The 22892-nt window shown below is 42.1% G+C and overlaps 2 protein-coding genes and 2 long non-coding RNA genes across 7 annotated transcripts; 3 read left to right on the top strand and 1 right to left on the bottom strand.

The window, feature by feature from the left end:
• Positions 1-641: 641 nt before the first annotated feature.
• LOC126997740 (uncharacterized) lies at positions 642-5087 on the top strand. Of its 2 annotated transcripts, none has more exons than XR_007752368.1 (5): positions 642-807; positions 2502-2685; positions 4245-4343; positions 4663-4734; positions 4909-5087. It is a non-coding gene; the product is annotated as an uncharacterized LOC126997740 (long non-coding RNA). The 2 variants fall into 2 exon arrangements; XR_007752369.1 differs by having other exon boundaries at positions 4977-5070.
• Positions 5088-5661: 574 nt separating this feature from the next.
• LOC126997480 (uncharacterized) lies at positions 5662-21824 on the bottom strand. 3 transcript variants are annotated; one of them, XR_007752145.1, is made up of 4 exons: positions 21665-21824; positions 11016-11218; positions 8582-8731; positions 5662-7573 (listed from the first exon to the last, which is right to left on the bottom strand). It is a non-coding gene; the product is annotated as an uncharacterized LOC126997480 (long non-coding RNA). The 3 variants fall into 3 exon arrangements; XR_007752144.1 differs by lacking the exon at positions 21665-21824 and adding an exon at positions 15662-15761; XR_007752146.1 differs by lacking the exon at positions 21665-21824 and adding an exon at positions 11316-11330.
• Positions 13463-20673, top strand: LOC126997475 (uncharacterized). Its single transcript, XM_050858582.1, has 5 exons — positions 13463-13602; positions 17214-17327; positions 18072-18296; positions 18383-20024; positions 20500-20673. The coding sequence occupies exons 2-4, from the start codon at positions 17225-17227 to the stop codon at positions 19891-19893; spliced, it is 1839 nt and encodes a 612-aa protein (XP_050714539.1). The 5' UTR covers positions 13463-13602; positions 17214-17224; the 3' UTR covers positions 19894-20024; positions 20500-20673.
• On the top strand, positions 20684-22528 carry LOC126997479 (ligand-gated ion channel 50-like). The gene is made up of 2 exons (XM_050858584.1): positions 20684-21474; positions 21714-22528. Exons 1-2 carry the CDS (start codon positions 21260-21262, stop codon positions 22081-22083), a joined length of 585 nt encoding a protein of 194 aa, XP_050714541.1. The 5' UTR covers positions 20684-21259; the 3' UTR covers positions 22084-22528.
• Positions 22529-22892: the final 364 nt, after the last annotated feature.

The following is a 22892-nucleotide window of genomic DNA, read 5'->3' as shown; positions in this document are numbered from 1 at the left end:
TATACTCGTTTACACTTTACCTGGAATAATATTTGTTTGTTTTTCATTTTTGTAGCATCAAACCACGTTTCATTCATACAAAAAAAAATCATCAAGCAGACCTTTCGCTTGTTATGATAGATATTCGTAAATGACCCTTTGTAGGTAGGCACGGCAGTGTGTACTTTTGTATCTAATTCCTCCCATCACAAACAGACCAAGCAACTATACATTCAATATATTCATTGGTAGAGCACTCAGACTTTCAACTACTAAGCAAATGCTCACAACAGTTGCTTCAGAACCGAGAAGCTCGGGTATATGTTTGGTGAACTTTATACTGATCTGACAAATTTAAGTTCTGACATACAGCAATAGATTGTTCTCCTTCATATTTCATTATTATTTATTTCTAGTTTGCAGCGCGGTATATTTTTTAAAGTGTATTCTTAATTAATGAGATTTTAAAGTTCTAAAATCATTCACCCAACAACTTATTGGACAATACGATCTTGGCATTTAAGTTGCCTTGTAAAACTCTAAGTAATCAGTTTTATCCAATAACATCCAGTAAAGGAACATTACTGGGTTTTACTGATTACTAAGTTTTGTATTTCGATATTTTTATTCCGTTATTCAATTTTTCATCTTTGCACAGGAAAATCTGGCAAGAAGACTGAACCAGAAGTGAAGCACCTGAAGCAATGAACCATCCGTCCATCCTTGACACCACAGTGCGAGGCCGCCGGCCGTGAAGAGCGGACGTGAGCTTGGAGTTGTGTTTCCCTGACATTACGCTGAAGGAAGGCGCAGACATCACCTATGGAGGTAGGTCAAAGGCTTCAGACATCAGATTTGTGTGATGCAACATGTGTGTACAGTTAACATGTAGGCTGTTTTACTCTCACTAGTGAAGATGAACCTGATGGATACTCGTGAATTAACAAGGTAATCACTAATACCCCTCCCCCACCCACCCACCCCGTTGCCTTCAGTAGTTCAGCTGATCCTTATCCGCGGCACACTATGAGGGATGAGACGGGGGTGTGGGAGATGAATATGCATGGGAAGGGCGGCGGAGATGAACGGTGTAATGAAGAGTGGAAGGGGTGACAAGGGGTTAACTATAGGGCAGCAGGTGATCAGCATGGGGAGAGCGGCGGAGATAGTGTATTGGGAGCGGTGTAGAGAGCGGTGTAGTGTGAGGGATGAGTTAGGTAGTGGAGCAGGTGGTCAGCTCGTGCGTAGTCTGCATGGGGAGAGCGGCAGGGATAGTGTATTGGGAGAGAGAAAGCGGTGTAGTGAAAGGGATGAGGAGTTAGCTAGTGGAGCAGGTGATCAGCTCGTGCGGGGATGAACTGTGTAATGGATACTGGGAGGGAGGAGTTAAACAGTGGAGCAAGTGATCAGCTCGTGCGTAGTCTGCGGACGAAGAGCGGCGGAGATGAGCGGTGCAATGGGAGGAGAAGGAGGGGATAATTAGGGAAGCAGGTGGCCAGCTATTTTTTTCCCATCCTTGTCAGATACCCGGAAACTGTTGCTCCCATGTTTGTAGTCTCAGTCAAGCCTCTTTCCACTTTACATTTTTCTCATGGCTTTTTAGCATTGAATTTCATCCGCATTTCTGACGCCATATAATTTTATTAAATCTTTATTGTCATATCTTGCATGAGTTTCTTTTTTTTTATCCCCCGCCTCCACGCAAAGAGAAGGGCGATATTTTCGTCATTCGTCCGTTTGTCTCGACTAGTCTGTCCGTTACCGATATAGAAAATAAAAGATTGAAATAGTCACTAAGGATACAAACAAACAAACAAATATACGTGTTATGCACCTGTACAGGTGCCCTGCGCATCATTAATCCAGCTCCAGATATGAGAACTTTTTTAGCTTAATCCTCAAACTGATTAACATTTGGGGGTAAATCTTGAGAATAGCGGCTCCTACCGGGTGCGCATTTAGGGCACGGAGTGGTGGTAATTACAACATTTTTAGCACGTACGACGGGGTTTTGACAAGCGGACAGGCGTGTTTGTCACAAGGGGTGTATTTTTCCGCGCGGGCTCTTGCCTTTCTTCACCCCGGAGCTCGCAGTCTCATCGCCCATCGACCTAGAAGAAATCGTGAGGCTAGCGTGGAAAAATACACCCCTTGTGACATAAACACGCCTGTCCACTTGTCAAAACCCCGTCGTACGTGCTAGAAATGTTGTAATTACCACATATGAGTTGACGGTTTTGATTGATGAAGAAATTTTTGATAAACTAGCATCCCAAGAACCATAAAAGGAAAATCCGTGAGGGAAAGTGTACAATACCAGACGAGTAAAAATGAGAATTGACCAAATAAGATTGCAGATGTATACATAAGTTGACGGTGGAGGTGAGCAGCCTAAGGGGAAATGGGTCACACAGTAGCTGAGCAGGAGAGTCATGAAAGGTTGAGGAGAAAACCATTATCTTCAGCCATTACCTGCCATTACTCATGCCTTCGTGTTGAACTGATACCAATGTCTGTTACAGAGATGGCAATATGGACAGTGAAGAGTGCAGATGAACTCTCCAAGGGAAGAAGAGCTGAACTAGTATTGGGCAGAAGCTTCAAACATGGATATTAATCCCACCTCCAGGAACACTTCACTGGATCCTATGACACTGCAGGTCCTGAGAAGAGTTAACTGTACTACAAGGAAAACTCTCCAAGCAGGTACTTCACTGGTGTGCGTGATGAAGGTTTGACGATGTAAATCAACTAAGTCAGTAGATAGCCAACATAAGCCAAGTCGAGCATGTATGTGGAATATACAGATGTTTGTAGGAAATTGTGTTATGCTAGTTTGCTTATTGTATAATTCCATACTTAATTACTTGCATCAAAACTATTACCTTGTGATCTCAATACTAGTTAACCTATAGAAAGGAATAGGAAACGAACCACTTAGTTTTACAATCATAGTAGTTTTTATTTTTCAAGTTCCTCATTACTTGCACAAATTAAATATGAAAGATGTATTTATACAGAGTTTTAGGGTGTGGGGGCTTGAACAGAAGCATGAAAACACGCACAAAAAGACTGGGAATTGGCAGATTTCAGTTTATAAAACATACAAATGAGAAAGCCATCAACAATTTTAAGGAGATAGTTAGGGCTGCAGAAAAATTTTACACTGAATTGTACAGTGAGGTGGGATGAAGAATTGTAGCAGGCTGGCTAACTCTCTAAACTTCTAACATTCCAGTGTAAAAATGGGTAAAGTAAAGAAAGCATTGAAAGGAATGAGTAGGGGTAAAGTAGATGGCCTAACTAGTTGAAATATATATTTAAAAAAAAAATGCTTGCAGTCAGTTTCTAGAGCCTGGAAAAATTGCACCATTGTATCAGTCCACTGTAAGAGAACCTAAGACTGAAAATAGAATGCTTAAGAACTGACCACATTCATGTCAACAACCTAGGTGTTGAAACAGCAGGTGAATACAATAAACCACAGAGCATGGCTTTGCAAGTACTAAACTATAATAAAAGCGTTAAAATTACATTTACGAAATGAGTTGTGCAAGGTGACACTAATTACATTTACGAAATGAGTTGTGCAAGGTGACACTATCTCCAAAATTATTCATGGATTGCTTTAAGTTAGTATTTAAGAAATTCATGGGATAGCATATAGATCAAGGGTAAGCAATGAATGTTACGAATTTGTGGGCCTGGGTTCAAATCCCAACCCAGGCAGCCAGCGTGCAGCTCACCCAGGTGTTCATCCTCCCTTTCAGGCTGATCAATAAATGAATATCTGGAGAAGTTAAGCTTTGGCAACAAATTGGAACCAGATTTCACTTCTGTCACAGGGTATTGGGTTTTTAATCACCAAAGACTCGAGGGCCAATGTGACGGAGATGAAAGGCATTCTATAGGGTTTGGCCTGGTAGGATGCTGGCACAGAAGCAGTTTAGAGGAGAATAGAAGAAAGTCAAAGAAATCCGTAAGCCCATGATTCATGCTAGAAAGGACATGGAAAACATCATTATTCAGTATTTAATATCAGGTTTAGTAAAGTTACAAGGGGGATTAGGAGGAGGAATTGTCCTTAGTGGATTTTCTTAGGAAGTGAGGCAAGTTCTGATTTAGCATTAACATTTTGATGAGAGATTTTCGTAAGCCACAGAAGTCAAAGAGCAAGGGAAACCTGAGGCATAACACCAAAATATCTCTCCTCCCTCTTTAGAGTCCATCCATGCCTGTGACTTGTTGCAATCTAAACTTTGCAGATTGTGAACATCAGCTTGCCATGATGTCAGCTACTTCTGAACTCCAAGGTAGAAGAAGCAACAGCACCTAAGACCTCTCCTGTCAGCATGATGTCCAAGGTATTAAAAAGCAGTTGGCTGAATTAGTTATTGCAAGCAATATGTTTTTCTTGAGGTAACTTACACAGTGAAAGTTCCATAAATACTGTGTGATGGTAGATAAATATTCTATAATTTTTATTGATCAATACATTGGAGGGAATAAATATTTGAAGGAAATGTGTGAGAAAAACCGTGTACTTTGTGTTTCACACATAAATACTTCAAATTGTCACTGAAGGAGAACAAATTATTTGGTTTGAAAAGATACTATTTAGTTGTCCCTCAAATATATTGTGTTTACAGCTTACTTAATGTGGTGTTATGTACTTATCCCCAGGTAATGGCCCAAGAAGATGTCCAACAGCACCAGTGTGGGACTGTATTCCTCTCCAGCTACTGGCTCAAGAAGGTGTCCAACAGCACCGGTGTGGGGTTGTGCAGGCGATTGTATTTCTCAAGATGTCGTCCAACAGCACCAGTATGGGACTGTATATCTCTCCAGCTACTGGCTCAAGAACATGTCCAAAAGCACTGGTGTGGGGCTGTGCAGGGGATTGTATTTCTCTCCAGCTACTGGCCCAAGATGTCCAACAGCACCAGTGCGGGGCTGTGCAGGGGATTGTATTTCTCTCCAGCTACTGGCTCAAGAAGATGTCCAACAGCACCAGTGTGGGGCTGTGCAGGGGATTGTATTTCTCTCCAGCTACTGGCTCAAGAAGATGTCCAACAGCACCAGTGTGGGGGTTGTGCAGGCGATTGTATTTCTCTCAAGAAGACGTCCAACAGCACCAGTGTGGGGTTGTGCAGGCGATTGTATTTCTCTCCAGCTACTGGCTCAAGATGATGTCCAACAGCACCAGTGTGGGGCTGTGCAGGTGATTTGCAACGCCTGTTAATTTGTCAAATAAAAACAACTGTGGGACACCTATCTTGTTTGATTTAAGATTTTACAGGTTTTTAACCAATCAGAATCTTTAGTAGAATCTTATAAATTTCAGCACTAACTGCAACCATATCATTATGCAGATTTCTTTACAACCCTCCCACGTATATCACAAGGTCGCTACATAATTCACACATGCACGGTAGATGCGAGCTTTTTACGTGAACTTCACTCCTGAACCATCTGTACAGTTTTTTAGTTCTAATTTCAACATTTCAATGCATCTTTAGTAGTCTACTAATTTCAACATTTCAATGCATCTTTAGTAGTCTACTAATCTTGAACAACATTAATTCTAGCATAATTTTTAGAACACTAATTCTAAAATTTATCAGTGTTGAAATTGTACAAGATTGGTAGACTACTAAAGATGCATTGAAATATTAAAATTAGAACTAAAAAACTGTACAGATGGGTCAGGAGTGAAGTCCACGCAAGTGCGACTTGAGTGTGAATTATGTAGCGACCTTGTGATATATGAGGGAGGGTTGTAAAGAAATCTGCATGCTGATATAGTTGCAGTGCATGATAAATCGTGATTCCTTACTTTACGATGCACTGAACACAAAGGGTTTATTAATCTTATGCTAGGGAAGTTTAGTGTTGGTCAGAAGGTGGATGAGTTTAATTAAGGGTTGCAAAAGCAGGATTCTGTTTCAACTTTCCACCACTTCAAGATGACAATCTTTAGTTACCATCGAGTGGTCAAGACTACCCACATGATGTCTTTATGATCACATATCAATCTGGACTCTGGCTAAACTCCCGCATGAGACAAGCAAGATGACATAGCAATAAGCTATTTGCCTGTGCCTCCAACAGTGTGGGGCTGACCAGCAGGCCCCAACGTGACAGCCCATTGGCCCTATAAGCCAAACATAAAAAATAGTTACCTTGCTGCTATAGTTAGTTAAGTGGGGTATGAAAACTTCAGTAACTGCAACATTCTACTAAAGTTTTTCATACCCTACTTATGCCTAACTATAGCAAATTATTTTTTTTACTTTTGGCTATAGCTATCATGATGCAGCTTGTTGGTCAGCCGCAGCCCAAATAGCTCATGCTGTCCCCCAGTTCCATTTAATCCTCATGTTAGAGCTTTGCCAGAATCGAGGTTGATAGGCGGTCATCAGGACAGGATGTGGGTAGTCTTTGCCACTTGGCAGTGACTGAAAATTATCAGCTTGAAGTAGAGGGTGGGACTTGAACCCGAGAACTCAAGGACACTACATCCACACACTTGCTGGCACATGGCCATCGCCTCCCCTGCTGCCTTCCTGGATGACAAGTATGATTTGGCACCAATTAAACGATTAGTCAAACTATGACTCAAGAATATACTTTAGAAAGTTACTTGCAAAATAATAAAGGTTTCATAAAGAAAATCATCAGTTCTCACCACAACAACACAGACGTAACAAATTTCATTTCCATAATTGTGATTTTTGCCCCCAAGAGAACAGCTTTCTATCTAAAATCCAAAATAGTTACCCAAGCAAGTTGGATTGCACCCTTCTGTATCTTGAAGGGTTTCGAGTTTAAAAGTAGCCAAGAAACAGCAGGGTCCTCAAAAGTGAACTGCACTCAAAGCACATTTAACTGATCTGAGACTTACATAGCATACTCATGTCTTTCAGTCTCTTGGAATGAAAAACAGTATTATGGTTGTGCTGACATGAAACTTGAGTGTTGTGCAACAAGCCTAATATGATAAGTTGCAAAGACACTCCTGAAAACTCTGCAGTTCTGAATGTTCCAAAAGTCCACACACAGGGTCCTCAGTGCTGTTCAGCTTGGGTGTGTGATTGTTCTGGGTTGGGGACAGATGATAGAAAGCTGTTCTCTTGAGGCAAAAAACAATCATGGAAATGGAATGTTATGTCCATATTGTTGCAGTGAAAATGTGGTACACATGAACACAAAGAATAATAAACTTAAGACACCTAAATAAGGGAAGCAAAGGATATCACATGCCTTGCTTGGTAAACTAATAAACGAAGAGAATCTATATTATCTTTCCTCTGCAAGAGACTGAGAGGTCTATTTCATCAAAGGAAAACCGAGGCCCATCTCAAGTAGGTGGGTTTGCAATGTCTACAGTAGGGGAGTTGATTGTACAATAAATGAGGAGGACATCACAGAAGGTTGAAGAGCACCGTCATAGATTACCTCATATACAAACAAAGATGCACAAGATACCTTAACGTACACCTGCTATCTGCCTGCTGTTCGGTCACCATACAGCTACAAATCATCTAACTTCGGTCTTGTGCAGTCTACCTACCAGCTCAGCTCCCCACCTTCCCTGTAACAAAGGACAAAATTAATAACTCAAGTCATAAGGGTGAGTCATGGTGGTCCAAGAAGGTTTGGACACGTGATGAGAATGAATGAAGATTTAAGTTTTGGTTTGGGTGAGACCGCAATAGAATGGACTGTGGTAATAGCTTCATGAAGACACCAAGAAAATTAATTAAAGTGGATGAGCATTGGAGAGAATTGGCAGGCAAGGATTTGAATGTGTGGAGAGTGAGTGTTACAGAAGGGAAATTTGTGCCCCTATTAAGAGACACCAAGGCAAAATTCTAATCCTGGTGCTCGACTCTCAATGCTATTAGGAGATCACAGAACCAAACACCAAACTCACTAGCACCCAGATCTTGACATGTTTGACAGGGCCTAGCTATCTACAAAGGAGCTGGATTTCCTGCAAAATTAATGTTTCAAGGCACAGAAAGTAAGATATATAGAAAAATAAATAAGACTAATAATTACACAAGAAATAAACAAAAATAAATAAATAATAAATATCAGCAGCCTTTAAGAGAGAAAATTACTGAATACTCCTAATGTAGTTTAGTGTATATAATAATGTTTCCTTTTAATGAGAAGCATGTAAAGATATAAAGCAGGAATACCCATCAAAGAGTGTGCTGTCTTACAATAGTGATGTTACACCAGATAAGTGACATACATTCCAGGTGCACAGTTTTGTCCCATATGTTGAATACTGTGTAGCAATGGATTTATTGCATAATTACAAAGTCACATATATTGTGTGGCATAATTTAGGCCTGATATGATTGGTACTATGAAGTATCATGAATGGATTGCAAAAAAACTATACATATGTAGTCTACAGGAAACACTAGGATATGACTTATGGGCTCAAGGAAATGAGAACAAAGAAAACTATCTATGTTCACATGAAATATGATCACCTTATGAAGCTATCTCTATGTGCTTATCTGCCACCTCCCATTATTTTCTGCCCTGACCATGGAAATGAAAATAAAGATAATTTTATACTCACCTGTAGCGAAATGAATTTTGGTTCCGTTTTATTTTTTCCCTCTTTTACATATACTTGCCAGTGGCTGGTGGGTTAAATTCCTAATTTTCAGAGCTGATTCTTCTTATCTTTCTTCTGTTTCTCTTGTGGTTTTATCACCTGATCTGAACCCTGAAGTACAAAGAAAAAATGAGTCACAAGTGGTAAAGGTATGCATAGTAAAAATTAATTTGCATGGTTAGCATAGTTAAAAATGAGTTGACATGTGGCTTAACAAGATGGTATGAAATGAGTAGAGGTGTAGCTACAGATGTAGTATATGAATAGGAAAATAAGTGGTGTGGGGTACAGAATGGTGAAATGTATCATTGAGGTGGTTTAGATATTTTATGAGAATACAGAAGGGGAATGTAGTCACGAGGGTGTAATAGAGTCGAATGGAAGGGCTGGGAGTAGCAGAGAAACCAACAACTAGGTAGATTGATAGTAGTGAAGAAGACATGGAGAGGGGTGGAAGGCGGGGGCCATGAATGTGGAGTGTGGAGTGGTCTGTATTTCATTTGGGTGTAAAATCCAATTTGCTGTCTTCACCTGAGAATCAATATACAATATCACTTGGATGTTAACACAACTTTCCAGCAACACATCATTCAAGTGGGTACAATTACATGGCCACAAAAATGGGATACATAGAATACAACTTTTAACTGTGTCCCATTTTCAGGGTCATATAATTAGAGAGACACGAATGATATGTCGCTGGTGTGTTGGTGTGTTGCCATCCCGATGAAGAACTGTGCAATATTGGTAGAAATGGACAATTTACAGTTTCACCCAACGAACAATTTTCTTAGGTGGTTCATGTTTTTCTGGTGATAGATATAGTGAATTGCACGATTTTGTACCTCATTTCCGTCGCAAATGTCTACTTTTTGAGTTATGCCTCTTTTCAAGTTATGCCTATCCCCTTCCCTAAACGATCTTGGGGGAACCTGTGGGAACACGGGGGTTTTGGGTGGGGGAGCATGAAATTGACTAATAAGCATTTCAAATGAGGTCGATAAATGAGTATCTGGGGAAACCTAGGGAAGGCACACTGTGGTAACCAGGATGTCACACTGGCCCTGTGTCCCAGGGTAATGGATTTTCCCACCACAGGCTCAAGAGCCAGTGTGACAGATGAGCACCGAGACCACACGCAGCTATGGCATATGCCCACAATTTACCTTTACCTTTCACCTCCTGTATGTAGTGGCTATTGGTAAAAATTAGATAGCAGTTACTAGTATATTTAGATTCAAATAAATGGTTAGTATATTTGAAAGATCTGATGATCGTTTCAGTAAAACTAGGGAACAACTACTTCTCCCCATCCACCACCCCAGCCCCCCGTACCCCCCAAGATAAGCCTGGGGAGCTGTGGGGAACCGGGGTTTGGGGGGGAGGCCAAAATCACTGAAAAATGGGCTTCCAAAATTTCCCTAGAAAAATCCCTAAATGAAGAAAAATTCCCTAGTCTCGAAAGTAAGGAAAGTCCTAACTTAATAACCTAACAGCCCCCCTCGCCCCTCTGCTAACCAAAGGGGTCTGCGCCCCCCTCTGGACCCCCCACATGTATGATGCGCCGGAAAATCGAGTTTTTTTTGTGTGGTGGGGAGCATATTTAAACTACTCCAACCGAGCTTTACGACCTGCGAACGACCCCCCTCTTAACCAAGGGGGGCTGCGCCCCCCCTGGATCCCCCCACATGTAGGGAATTTTCCTTCATTTAGGGATGTTTCTAGGGAGATTTTGGAAGCCCATTTTTTAGTGATTTTAACTTCCCCCCCCCAAAACCCCGGTTCCCCACAGTTCCCCAGGCTTGTCTTGGGGGGTAGGGAGTGCTGGAGTGGCGGAGGGGGAGGCGGACTTCTTAGAAAGTATTACCACAAAATAAAACAGATTTGTGACAGCTGTCATCCATCATATCAAACAACACTGGACTTACAAATTTTCAAGGCACCCCCACATAATCAAGCCGTTTACGCAGTAAATTGGTACGACCAGTAACTAATACCTTCACAAATGTGAAGCAAAAGAAGTATCCTATGCAGTACCCATGCTATTTTTTCGGTATATTAGAAGCAGTTGTTAGCTAGATTAACCAATCTGTTTTTAATTCTACCTTGTTGATGTGCTTTTACACTCAGCCCTTGTGTACTAGGGTTGTATTTCACTTTTATTGTTTAAGTGGTCTATCAACCCCAATTGACGTCATAGACTTTATATAATCACTAAGTCAATAACAACCTTTACAAAGAACACTAATAGACAACCCAAACAACTTCACTTTTATTGTTTACTTGGTTCATTTTTACCCCAATGCACACCACACTTTAACTAATCACTAGGTCAGTTCCAACACAAAGATCACAAACAGACAAGGCAGACACCTTCACAGCTGTATGTACTTACAAGTCTTCCTGCGGTGAGCGTCTGAGGAGGTTGAAGGGAGGACACAAGATGTATTTTTCACACTTGACATGCTCTCTCACAACCATGTCAAGGCTAGTGCATACGTCCCGACCCTCAGCCCAGCCTCTCCACGCCATACATGCACCTCTGTAACTCCTCTTGGCTGTACTGAGCCGTCGAGGAGCGCCGCTGACTGCACGAGCCTGAAACAGTTTCGATACCGTAGCTAACACTAATATACTTAACACATGCATATCAGCCGTTATTGGACAGGATGCTTTATAGATGCATTGTACATACTTATAAGTACATTAAAGAAGTAAGATAGAGTGCAAAGCTATGGATGGCTCAAGATAAAACGCATATGCATCGCTTTACAAGGCAACTGATAACTTTGGTATCGTTCGCCTCTATATAGACACTTGTTAATCGCTTCGCTGGCGGTGACTCATGTGTTTCGAACCCCTAAATGAGAGGCGGGAATTATTCTAGTGATAAAGACTTCAGAAGTAGATATGACGCGTATCTTTATAGTGAAAGCTAAATAACTAAAAAATAAATAAACGAAAAAAGCTTCCATGCGTCCAAGGCTTAATAACCTCTTTGGAGTGCCTTGTTACACATCGTTCTCCCTAAAGTAGACCAATAAAATAAAATTAATGAAAAGGAGCAAACAAGTTTAAAGAATTAAGCAAATGGACCGAAAGTTAAGAGTACGTAGCTGTAGTTTGTAATTAAATACATATTATAAAAAAAGTTAGAAATGTATGAGCTTTGTGGTGTGAGATAAAGAAGAATACGTATGTGATAAAATATTAACGCTATTTGCTATAACGATTAATGTACTCTAATAGGACCCTACCTTGCGACAGAGGCCCATGTAGATAATATCTGGAATGGGGAATAATTGGTGGACACGACACACAAGGCCTAAGAACGAGGTAGAGAACTCAGCAAGACACCATGTATGAAGAGTCCAGTTGAACATGTGAGTTGAAGACAGACCGAGAATGTTCAGTGTAATGTGCAGACTGTGATAGGTGGAGCCGAGCAGAATGTATAGGTTTAACGGAATAAACTGAAGGGTTAATGGTTAAGAATAGGACTAAAATATTGTATGTGTCTCCAAGGCGGCCAGGGATACGTGTAGGTTGCTAAATCAATCGCCCTAGGTCATTAATGAAAGCACAGTTATACGCTTGTTCACCAGGCTGGTCAGTAAAAGAGAATGAAAGCCAAAGGTGGTGGTGGGCATTGAAATTTCCTGAAATAGAGATTTCAGCAAAAGGAGTCAATATGGGCTCCACTTTGGAATTCAAATGGTCAACAAATTTCACGGAACTTGTAGAATTAGGTGAGTGATAAACACCACAGACATATTTGATGATAGGATGGTAATTAATCGTTAGCCAGATAATGGATAATTCTAATGAACCAAGGTAGTAAGCACGAAAGCAGATACTGTAATTGCGTACATTGAGATAGCATCCATCTTTGAAATGAAATACAGAATAGAGAAAGTAAGTTGGGACTGAACTAGCAGCAATACAAATCAGTACAACATGATGAGGAATAACTATGAGTGGCAGTCTTTAACCCTAGAACGCTAACCATGGGTATGAGGTACCCGAAGCGAATGACGTCATTGCCATTGTGTATGGTTCCGGTGCTCTGAGGGTACCACCACCCTCCTCAGTAGCCATGTGTGCTTGACAGTGTGTGGAGGTGAAGGTGTTGTCCTCTCTCTCTCTGCCTTGTTTTGTTGCCTCCATTATTCAAGTGGGTATATGGTTGGTTGGTGATACAGGTGTGTTTATATGTCCCTAGATATTTGTTACGTACTTTTTTAGTGATCACAGGAGAGGGGCCATACATACAAGGTTGGAAACCATCGGATGATTTTTTTTTAATTTTTTTTTTTGATTTTTTTAATTTTTTCATATTTTTAGTAATTTTTTCAGTACCAGTTCTTCTTTTAAGTCAAGTAACACAGTTTGAAAAGTCCCATGTACTTCTTTTATTCCATTAAAACTTTACATTTAATTTGATTTATTTTTTTCAAAATCGGGTATGATGTACCCATGGTTAGTAGTGGTGTGACTTTTTCTAAGGTTAGTGTTCTAGGGTTAATGTAATGCAATAGCATTAACGAAATTGAATACAATGAAAAAGCAATGAATGAATGAAATACGATCCCAAACAGAAGTGAGTTAAAGTACACGCGAATTCAAGGCTTTAAGAGGAAAGTTATGATAATGGACATTTTTTACGAGCTTCACTCAACATACATAAAAAAGTAAAAGGGGTACACACATACACTCACACCCACCCACACACACACACACACAACAGACAACTACTCAAACGGTTGCTGTGGAATTGGCTGTCAGAAACGGGTACAGAGAATGGCTTAGTTAATACGTGTATGTTTACCTATCGATCTCGACAGCGCACGGAGGACGTCTGTCTCGTTCTGGTCTGGAAACCTGCGCGCCAAGCCTTCGGGCGGCACTAACCACTCGTGATCTGCCCCGTGCACTGGCCAGCTATTACAGCATTCCCCTCTGAGCCTGCTGCTTCTTTCAAGGTACCGGCTAACTCAACGCATCTTGCAATCTTTTACACACACACACACACACACACACACACACTGATTATGTAGAGTCACCAGGAAAGTACCTCCCTTCAAAGTCTGTGTGGGGTTAAGGAAATTCACACACTGCTTGAAATAACGCACGTATGGACCACCAGCGTATAAGACAAATATTTCCGTATTGTGAGCAGCGTGCGCGGGACAGAAACAAGGATTCTAGAAGTACTAATCCCATGCTGGTGGATCGACGGAGTGTCTTGTGATGTTTGGGAATTTTTTAAGGCATTTTTTTCTGCTACCAAAAACAATAGAGAAAACAGTACCCTTTGGACTTTGGACTCAAATTGTTATTATGCCATTACGTAATAGCTTTCATAGCCTTGAGTGATGTGTGGCTAACGTGACAGATTTGGCCCTTGGGATGGTCATGAGTGGCCCGCTTAAACTATTTCGCTGTAGGGGTCCACAGGTGAAAAAGTGACTGGAAAAGGGGAACGGGACGAAAAGCTTGGGAACCACTGGTCTATACATACACATAATACATTGATCTGTTCGGGAAATATTCTTTTTCCCAACACTTACACAACTATACACGAAAGCCATATAACTAATTCAGTTTACAAAATGAGAGTACCGGGAAGCAATCTTGTTGTAACCTTATACATGGTGTGTGTGTGTGTGTGTGTGTGTGTGTGTGTGTGTGTGTGTGTGTGTGTGTGTTAAGTGAATGAGTCAACACTGCCTCACTCTCGCCCTTCTGCAATAACTTATCAATTAATATCGGGCGAGAACAAGGAGTCCATTATGCTGTATTAAGCGTTCAGGAAACAATCTCTCTCTCTCTCTCTCTCTCTCTCTCTCTCTCTCTCTCTCTCTCTCTCTCTCTCTCTCTCTCTCTCTCTCTCTCTCTCTCTCTCTCTCTCTCTCTCTCTCTCTCTCTCTCTCTCTCTGTTACTTAATAACCTTTAATCGCAGGGACAGTACTTGTATATCATCATGGCGATTTGCGTGGGGGATCTTTGCATTGTGATTAAATATATAATTGTGTGTGTGTGTGTGTGTGTGTGTGTGTGTGTGTGTGTGTGTGTGTGTGTGTGTGTGTGTGTGTGTGTGTGTGTTTATAGTGAAAAGTCAATAGTGGCTGACACAACACACTCTACTGGCCCTTGTGTCAACTTTTTGATATATACTGATAGAGGAGGGGGAGGGTTACACACACACACACACACACACTTTGCCGCTGAGGACCCTTAATCGATCGTTCATTAATTCTGACGACTGGCCGTATATCTTCATGACGAATGCCACGGGTACTTTTGCATTATGATCAAGCTTCTAACTGTGGTCACTGGGCATACGTCTCTGTGTGTGTGTGTGTGTGTGTGTGTGTGTGTGTGTGTGTGTGTGTGTTTGTTTAAGGAAGAAGAAGAAAAGGAAGAAGAAAAAAATAAAAAGAAGAAAAATAAAAGAAAGAAAAAAAGAGGCAGAAGAAGAAGAAGAAGAAGAAGAAGAAGAAGAAGAAGAGGCAGAAGCAGTAGTAGAAGCACAAGCAGAAGAAGAAGAAGAAGAAGAAAAAGAAGAAGACAGCAGCGGAGCCCGGGGGGAGGGGACAGCACGGGGCCTGGGATCCCTCGAAATTGTGGTTATAAATCCTCATCAGCAAGACAGATTAGATGCTATATATCAACGTGCATGGTAAAGTGCTGTGTGCTGTACATATCTCAAAAAGGTTAGACATTCTGCTGCTCTTCCCTCACTTCCCCCGAATTATATTTCTGGATGTACCCCTGGAAGAACAACAACAACAACAACAACAACAACAACAGGAAAAGAAGAAGAAGAAAGAGAAGAAGCCAAAGAAGAAAAGGAGGAGGAAAAATAAGAAGAGTATATATAGATGAAGAAAAGACAAGAAGAGGAAGAGGAGGAGAGAAAGAAGAGAATGAATAACAAGAGACGAAGAGAAAGGAACACGGAACAGTTTACAGTTTACATTCCAGATATTCTTAGTCGAACAACAACACCCAAGATAACAAATTCTGCCACGTCTTACCTGCAGCAGCTTTGATGACGATGACGGAGAGGTATCGCATGATTTAAAGTGGTTCTCATCTTGCTGCCACGCCCTCCTCAACCTGCGTCACGGCTGATAACTCTAAGATCCTGAGTGGTAAAGAAAATTAAAAAAAGGGCATTATGTGAGCGTATTGCTGTCAAGGGTGCACCAGCGGCAGAGTGTTTGCATTTTCACATCCCGGGATCAATAAATGGACGGTGCAATATCTTGACCCATTTAAATGTTCGGAAATTAGATTGTTCATTTGCTAATTGTTTTCACGTATCCTCAACTGGCATGCAGACTGGCGCGTTCAAGGCTGAATATGATTACTGATATTTAACCTCAAGAGATGATGTTGTTTGGGGGGAATGTGTTAAAATACGAAGGATTAAATGTACAGCAATTCGGTAGCCTATAATATTATGCTCCACCAGTCCTGTTTTGTATCTACGGTTTTTAGTTTATTGCAGACTGACTAGATATACCGCATGATTGTGTGGATAAAAATAGGAAATGTGTTAAAATACGAGGGATTAAATGTACAGCAATTCGGTAGCCTATACGCTCCACCATTCCTGTCTATTATCTGCGGCCTTGTTTAATGCAGACTGTTTAGATACACCGCATGATTATTTGTGGATAAAATGGCAATGTCAGGTCAGTAGCAAATACTGTATGTGAAATTATGTTCCATTCCTTTTGTGGTCTCAGACTATATGCAAACAAAACATTAAATAAAATAAACTTTTATCATGCTTAATAAATAACCTGTCACGCAGAGTTGACACTAAGTAAAGACACTTGTATAATGGCCCCCGCACCAGAGAGCTTGCCCCCCTTGCTCCCCCCTTAATTAATACCTGAGCACACCGCAGGGCACACTCCCCTCCTTGGACACCCCTGACAGCGTAGGTTACCACTACTTCACCGGTTTGAACTTTGAAGTTGAACCATGCACAAACACATGCGAACACACACACACACACACACACACACACACACACACACACACACCAGTACCCATAGATCGACGATAAAGAGCACTTGCTCATGTCGGGAGGGTACCTGCTGGCGATTACGAGTCCAACACGTGATCAGGCCGTGGTGATGAATTACACACACACACACACACACACACACACACACACACACACACACACACACACACACTTTATTCATCCGCCCACACCTCTGGTCACATCGCTAAGGCAGGGTTAATATATACAGCATTTAGACGTTAGTAATGAGTAAGAAAAGTCAATTGAATCGCACTGTCTCCCAACTTCAGTCTTAAATATTTCGGTACTGCTTGCATTATCTTGTAAGACATTATGTTATGCATCATATTGTTATGTTGAATTCAGTCTCACTGTCCCCCATTTTCAGTCCTTACCATTAAATACAGTTTGCAATATCTTGTTATCCATTCTTATTAGTTAAATAACTCAGTTGAGAGACATTTTCTGTGGCAACTTCCACAAATTTTATATGCACATGCAATTTTCCACAGAAAAGCTTCGTGTCCACTGATTTTGTCAAATTCCAGAAACACCCCAGATGGTGACAGACATGGCGCGGGGAGCCGCCCGCCGCCGCACCTCGCCTTTTTTCAGCAGCTTCCGTTTCTTGCCGCTTGTCTGCCTACTTCTGAACCCTCCAGGTGAGAGCCAGAGCTATAACCCTCACGTCACCCGCCTTAGTGTTGCATCACGCTGTATTTCCATCCTCAATACTGTCACAAAGTGAAAGTGGCGTACCTGAATTTGCTCAATTTGACATTGTTTTTTGCAGTGCTTCGAACTGAAGGTCTTTCCGCGGCAGGTAACCCCAAGGTAGAATGAGACGCTAAATGGTTTCAGTACCTGATCATGAAAAGCGAAAAAATAATACAAGCAAATGATTAGTATATTCGTTTCTTTTATTTTTGTAAATGGAAAATTTTACTTCGTGTATAGCTTGCAATCCTTAGGTTTGCCTCTTCAATAAAATGCATGATCAATCCTCACCAAGCTTTCTCATCGTACTTAACATTCGACAACTCCGTAAGTGTTAATAAATCATCTTCCATTACTAAGTCAATGTATTGAAGGGGAGTCATTACCTCGGATGTTGTTTGACCATTTGCTCCGGAGCGACCTTACTCACCACCGTAACCGGCTGCTAGACGCCGTTAACTAAAACTTCTGGTAAGTTTTAGAAGGTAAACATGGTGGGGCAGCACTATAGGTTAGGTTACTACTAACAGCCCAATATGATATAGTTGCACCTATCTATCGGCGCCCTAATATATATATATATATATATATATATATATATATATATATATATATATATATATATATATAGATATATATATATATATATATATATATATATATACACACACTAATGGCGGCATGCGCAGGTGTGCAGGTGCGGGGGTCGTGGGTGGTGCAGCAGCTGGAGCCTCAGGGGGCGGACAACGTGACGCGCCTGACACTGCTCCTCGGGGACGCCCTCGGCGTGGATGCCACTGCAAACTTCACGTCATTCAGCCTGTGCTTGTGGTTCAAGGTTACAACTTTCCGAGATCTCAGCTGCCTCCTGAGTTATGCTCTCAGTGCCAAGAGAGATGACGTGATAACAGTCTGTAAGTACCGTGAAGTTCCTCACATTGCCATAGATGTTCATTCCCTCAACAAATGACTGTGCCTGAACCCCGTCCTTTCCTCCCAGTTGTTCGGCCGAGTGGCGTCGAGATCAATTACTACAAAGTCAACATCCAGCACAACACGCTCATCCGGCCCCTGTGGTGGTACCCGGCGTGCGTTGTGGTGCAGCCCGGGGTTGTGTCCGTGATGGTGGCGGGAGAGGAACAGCAACAACGCAGTAGGGCTCCGGCTCTTGCACTCTACGGCTCTTTAGTGCTCGGCCAGGAGCAAGATGACCTAGATGGTGGTTTTATCAGTAATCAAGCTTTTGTCGGACACGTAACCGGACTTACTTTTTGGGATTATAATCTCAGTTCCTACCAGCAATATGCTTGGTCTGTATGCGAAGCTGCTGGCGGTCCAGAGATTCTGTCATGGGACGAAATTGTATGGAAAATACACAACGATACAGGCAGTGTTAAGAGTCACTTTGATGGACCCTGTAACAAGAATGAGGCCTTAAATAAAAATCTTATCTTATTTACCAATAAAATGTCTTGGCCAGAAGCTCGCAAGTTCCTCCAGCTTGCTGGTCTCAGCATGGCTAGTTCGAACAGCACACAAGAGCGAGACCACGTTACAGACTTGATTCTGAAGTACCAAACACAATGCACCAACGCCTATTCAGAAGGAGTGCATGTGTGGCTTGGCACTTTAGTGAATGGAGAGAACAATACCTCTGAGAATGACACTCAGCTGAACATTAGAGGAAATATAAATAAAAAGGAATATGTAATAAGTCAAGATGAGAGAGGAATTTTGCGCAAAGAAAATCCTTCTGAGCAATTATGCTTCATTGGTCTTTATACAGAGATGCCTCAGGAACTTCGTCTGGGAGGACTCAGTAGAAGTGAATCGTCAAGTAAGATGAGTTTCATCATGAGCCCCACACCACCTGACGACCAGGAAAACAGTGTGTACCTGCATGGCTACGGTGACTACCGCATCGTGGGAAATACTCCGTCATCTCGCTGGTGTCTGGAACACAACTCTGCACGGGGCAGGGCCAACGCGAGAGTCTTGGCGTGTACCACGGCCAAGGGCCCTCCCCTCGGGCGACACAAATGGCTAATACCCGACAATACCCGCAGTAATGCACTGACAAAATCTAAGATGCTGACCCTCAGCACTTGCGCTTCAGACCATTTTACCTGCCCAGATTCTTCGTGCATCCACTTATCAAAGCTGTGCAATAACGTAGTTGACTGTCAAGACGGAGAAGATGAAAATAACTGTTTTACGTGCATCAAACTTCCGGGATACGTGCAGGCCATTCCTCCTCGCGTGCCGGTTCAGTTACTTGTGAAAGTTATAATCACCCGGATCGGAAGAACTGATCTGCTGGCCTCAGCCCTTTCCGTGGACACCACCTTGAGCGTCACCTGGACCGATCATCGCCTTCAGTTCCGTAACCTGCATAACAATACCGAAGGGGCCTTCACCGCGGTCATCCTGGAGGGCGACAGTAAGGTGAGCCACGCACACAGCAAGGACAACACTCTGCCACGTGCAACAGATTCTTGCACTGGTGCGTAATGACTGATCCCTGCGTGCTCCGCAGGTGTGGATGCCGGCCTTCAAGGTGGACGGTGGGTCCATGGCGCAGCGGGAGGTGGAGGATGGCCTGCGGGTACAGATGAAAAAGGAGGGCACCGTTGTGGATGGAGGTGACTCGCCTATCTAAATATTAATTAAAGACGTAGAACACACACACACACACACACACACACACACACACACACACACACACACACACATTATGTGTGTGTATATATAAATAAAACAATGTATATATATAAATATATATATATATATATATATATATATATATATATATATATATATATGTGTGTGTGTGTGTGTGTGTGTGTGTGTGTACCTTATACATATTAAGGAGAATTCTTCTTTATTGTTGTGCTCGGACAGCAGTCCGAAGCGATTTTTAAACGCTCCTACTGCTCCTCTTGCATATTGACTAGTTTAAGAAAAATTATTGTCCCAGTTCATTGCCATTGATTTTTTTTTGTACAGAAAAGGAAACATATCAAGAGCGTGAAAAAAAAACAATAATGAAAAAAAAAAAAAACGCTACTTACTGCTCCTGAATTTTGATTAATTTTGCAAATGTTATTTTCCTGTCAGCGTACATCGCCTACAGTGGTGCAGACAACCCCCTGCTGCTGAAGCTGGACCTTAGCATCATCAGCCACTGCCACTTCCACCTCACTAAGTACCCCTGGGACGTGCAGGAGTGCCGGGTGGAGCTGCGGGTGAGTGGGACAACAGTAAAAAAAAAAAAAAAAAAAAAAAAAAAAAAGCGGCGGCTTTGACAACAGGTCTACAGTGACAGAAATTAAACGGGAATAGGTTTATTATTGGTCCTTGGCCACTGCAGTTTAAAATGTCACTATCGTGTTATTTGGTATCACTTTTAGGCATCTCAGAATGCAAATAAGGGCTGTCACAGCATTATAAATACTTTACAGTGCAACACCTATCCAAAAATATGAATAAAAATTAATTGAAATACAAGGCTCAGTCATATGAAAATAAGCAAACATACCTACGCTAACACCCACACGTCTATCTATCTAAAGATACAGATAGATATTTAGATAGATAGATAGACAGATAGATGGAGGTATAGATGTACACATATACCATCATTATCTGCCTGTATGACTCCACTGCAGGATATAGGTTTCCCCAAGTTACTTCCTGCGCTGATGCGACCAACGATGAAGTGTTTCCTGCTGACAGTTACGAGCTGCCCTCCACTGCTCTGAAAACAGAGCTTTATGTGTGAACCAAACTCCAGATGAAGGCACTGCTGAAGGTGATAGGGATATGTCAGGAATGTTTCTATTTAATATAATTTCCGTCAAGTAACGGTTAAACTTTTATGTTCCAGGTAAGGAAACTCTTCAGCTTCCAAGTGGAGGTGCTGGAAGGATCCGAGGTGGTGTCGTGTCCTGAGCGGCTGGTGGAGTACAACATGTACGCCTGTGAGCTCAGTCCCGTGTCGGGCGGCTTCGTTCTCAAGCTGGTGATGGCGCGCCGCAGTGAATTCCACATCTGGACAACTTACCTCCCCACCACACTCCTACTCGGGATTGGGTTAGTCTCGTCCGTTCAGTCCTCTTTTTTGTAGGCCATTACTTCCTAACCATCAAACAGTGACACAAACACTTAAAAGCTTTATAGCGAGGTCTATAATAAGTCATGTTAGTTCACTGAAACAATAATTTGGGGGACATGTAACTGTTTGTGATATACTTCCTAGGTAAAAATCTGTTGAGGACTATACCTTTTCCTCTGTGGTTATGTCAGTGGAGTGAGTCTCGTCCCGCCCCCAGATATGGCACATTGTTTCTGCCGGTGGAACGGTTCCCGGAGAGAGGCGGCATGGGCCTAACAACGCTGCTCGTCTTCATTTCCCTCTACACCGACGTTTCCTCTTCCCTGCCCAACACTTCGTATCTGAAGCTTATCGACGTTTGGTTCGTGTACAACATTCTGTTCTTGTCTCTAATCATTGGCACGCACCTTCTGACCTGTGGCTCTATCCAGGGCACGAGCGAGCGGCAGTGGGTGGTGCCAGAAGAGAAAGACGGTGCCGGCGCCTCCAACTCGCGGGAGGAATTAATTCTGAAAGTGGCGCGTATCACCCTCGGAGTGGTGACGCTATTCTTTCTCGTGGGTTACTTTGTCTCCACACTGTACTAAAGAAGAGATATCGGAAGCGAAAACTTCAGTGATGATTCGTAATCTAAACGTGTAATATATAACAACATGCTTAAGGTAAAATAATATATGAGGAAACTCACACCCGGAGAAGATGACGTAAACACGGTCAATCACTTGTATTGAACTCAAGTAACAAACCCTCCTTATAATGCGATGGATTTAATTTTAGACAGACCACTGAGGAGCTTTCGGGGTGACCTAGCATGAGAGGGTCCTTAACGAGGGAAGGGAGCGTGATGCGGGGCGAGGATGACACCACACATGGGCGCCAGTTATCAGGGGAAAGGCGAGTTGGTTGCTACAGAGGTACGAGTGGCAAGGGACGGGGATGTAGGCCAGACAGACCTCCAAGACACTGCGACCCCCTTGATCTTATACGATGCTGTGTAATGCTGATGGACTCGCACTTGAAGAATAAATGTATAACAACTATAATGGTTTGTTACCTCCTTGGTTTTCACTTTTTTTCTCTATTTAGGTCGTCCATATCAGGTAACACACACACACACACACACACACACACAGACAGACAAAGACACAGACAGACAGACAGACAGACACACACACACACACACACACACACACACACACACACACACACACACACACACACAGTTTTAAAGAAAAGTATGATGAATTGATGTCAAAAGACGGGACAAAACGAGCTTGACTCAATCCTGTGAAAATACAATTAGGTAAGAACACACACACACACACACACACACACACACACACACACACACACACACACACACACACACACACTTTCTGATTATTGAAACACAGTG

The sequence above is a fragment of the Eriocheir sinensis genome, chromosome 12 (assembly GCF_024679095.1).
Source record: "Eriocheir sinensis breed Jianghai 21 chromosome 12, ASM2467909v1, whole genome shotgun sequence".
NCBI lineage: Eukaryota > Metazoa > Arthropoda > Malacostraca > Decapoda > Varunidae > Eriocheir > Eriocheir sinensis.
Note: the sequence above shows the minus strand (reverse complement) of the source record. Positions and strands in the feature narration are given on the sequence as shown.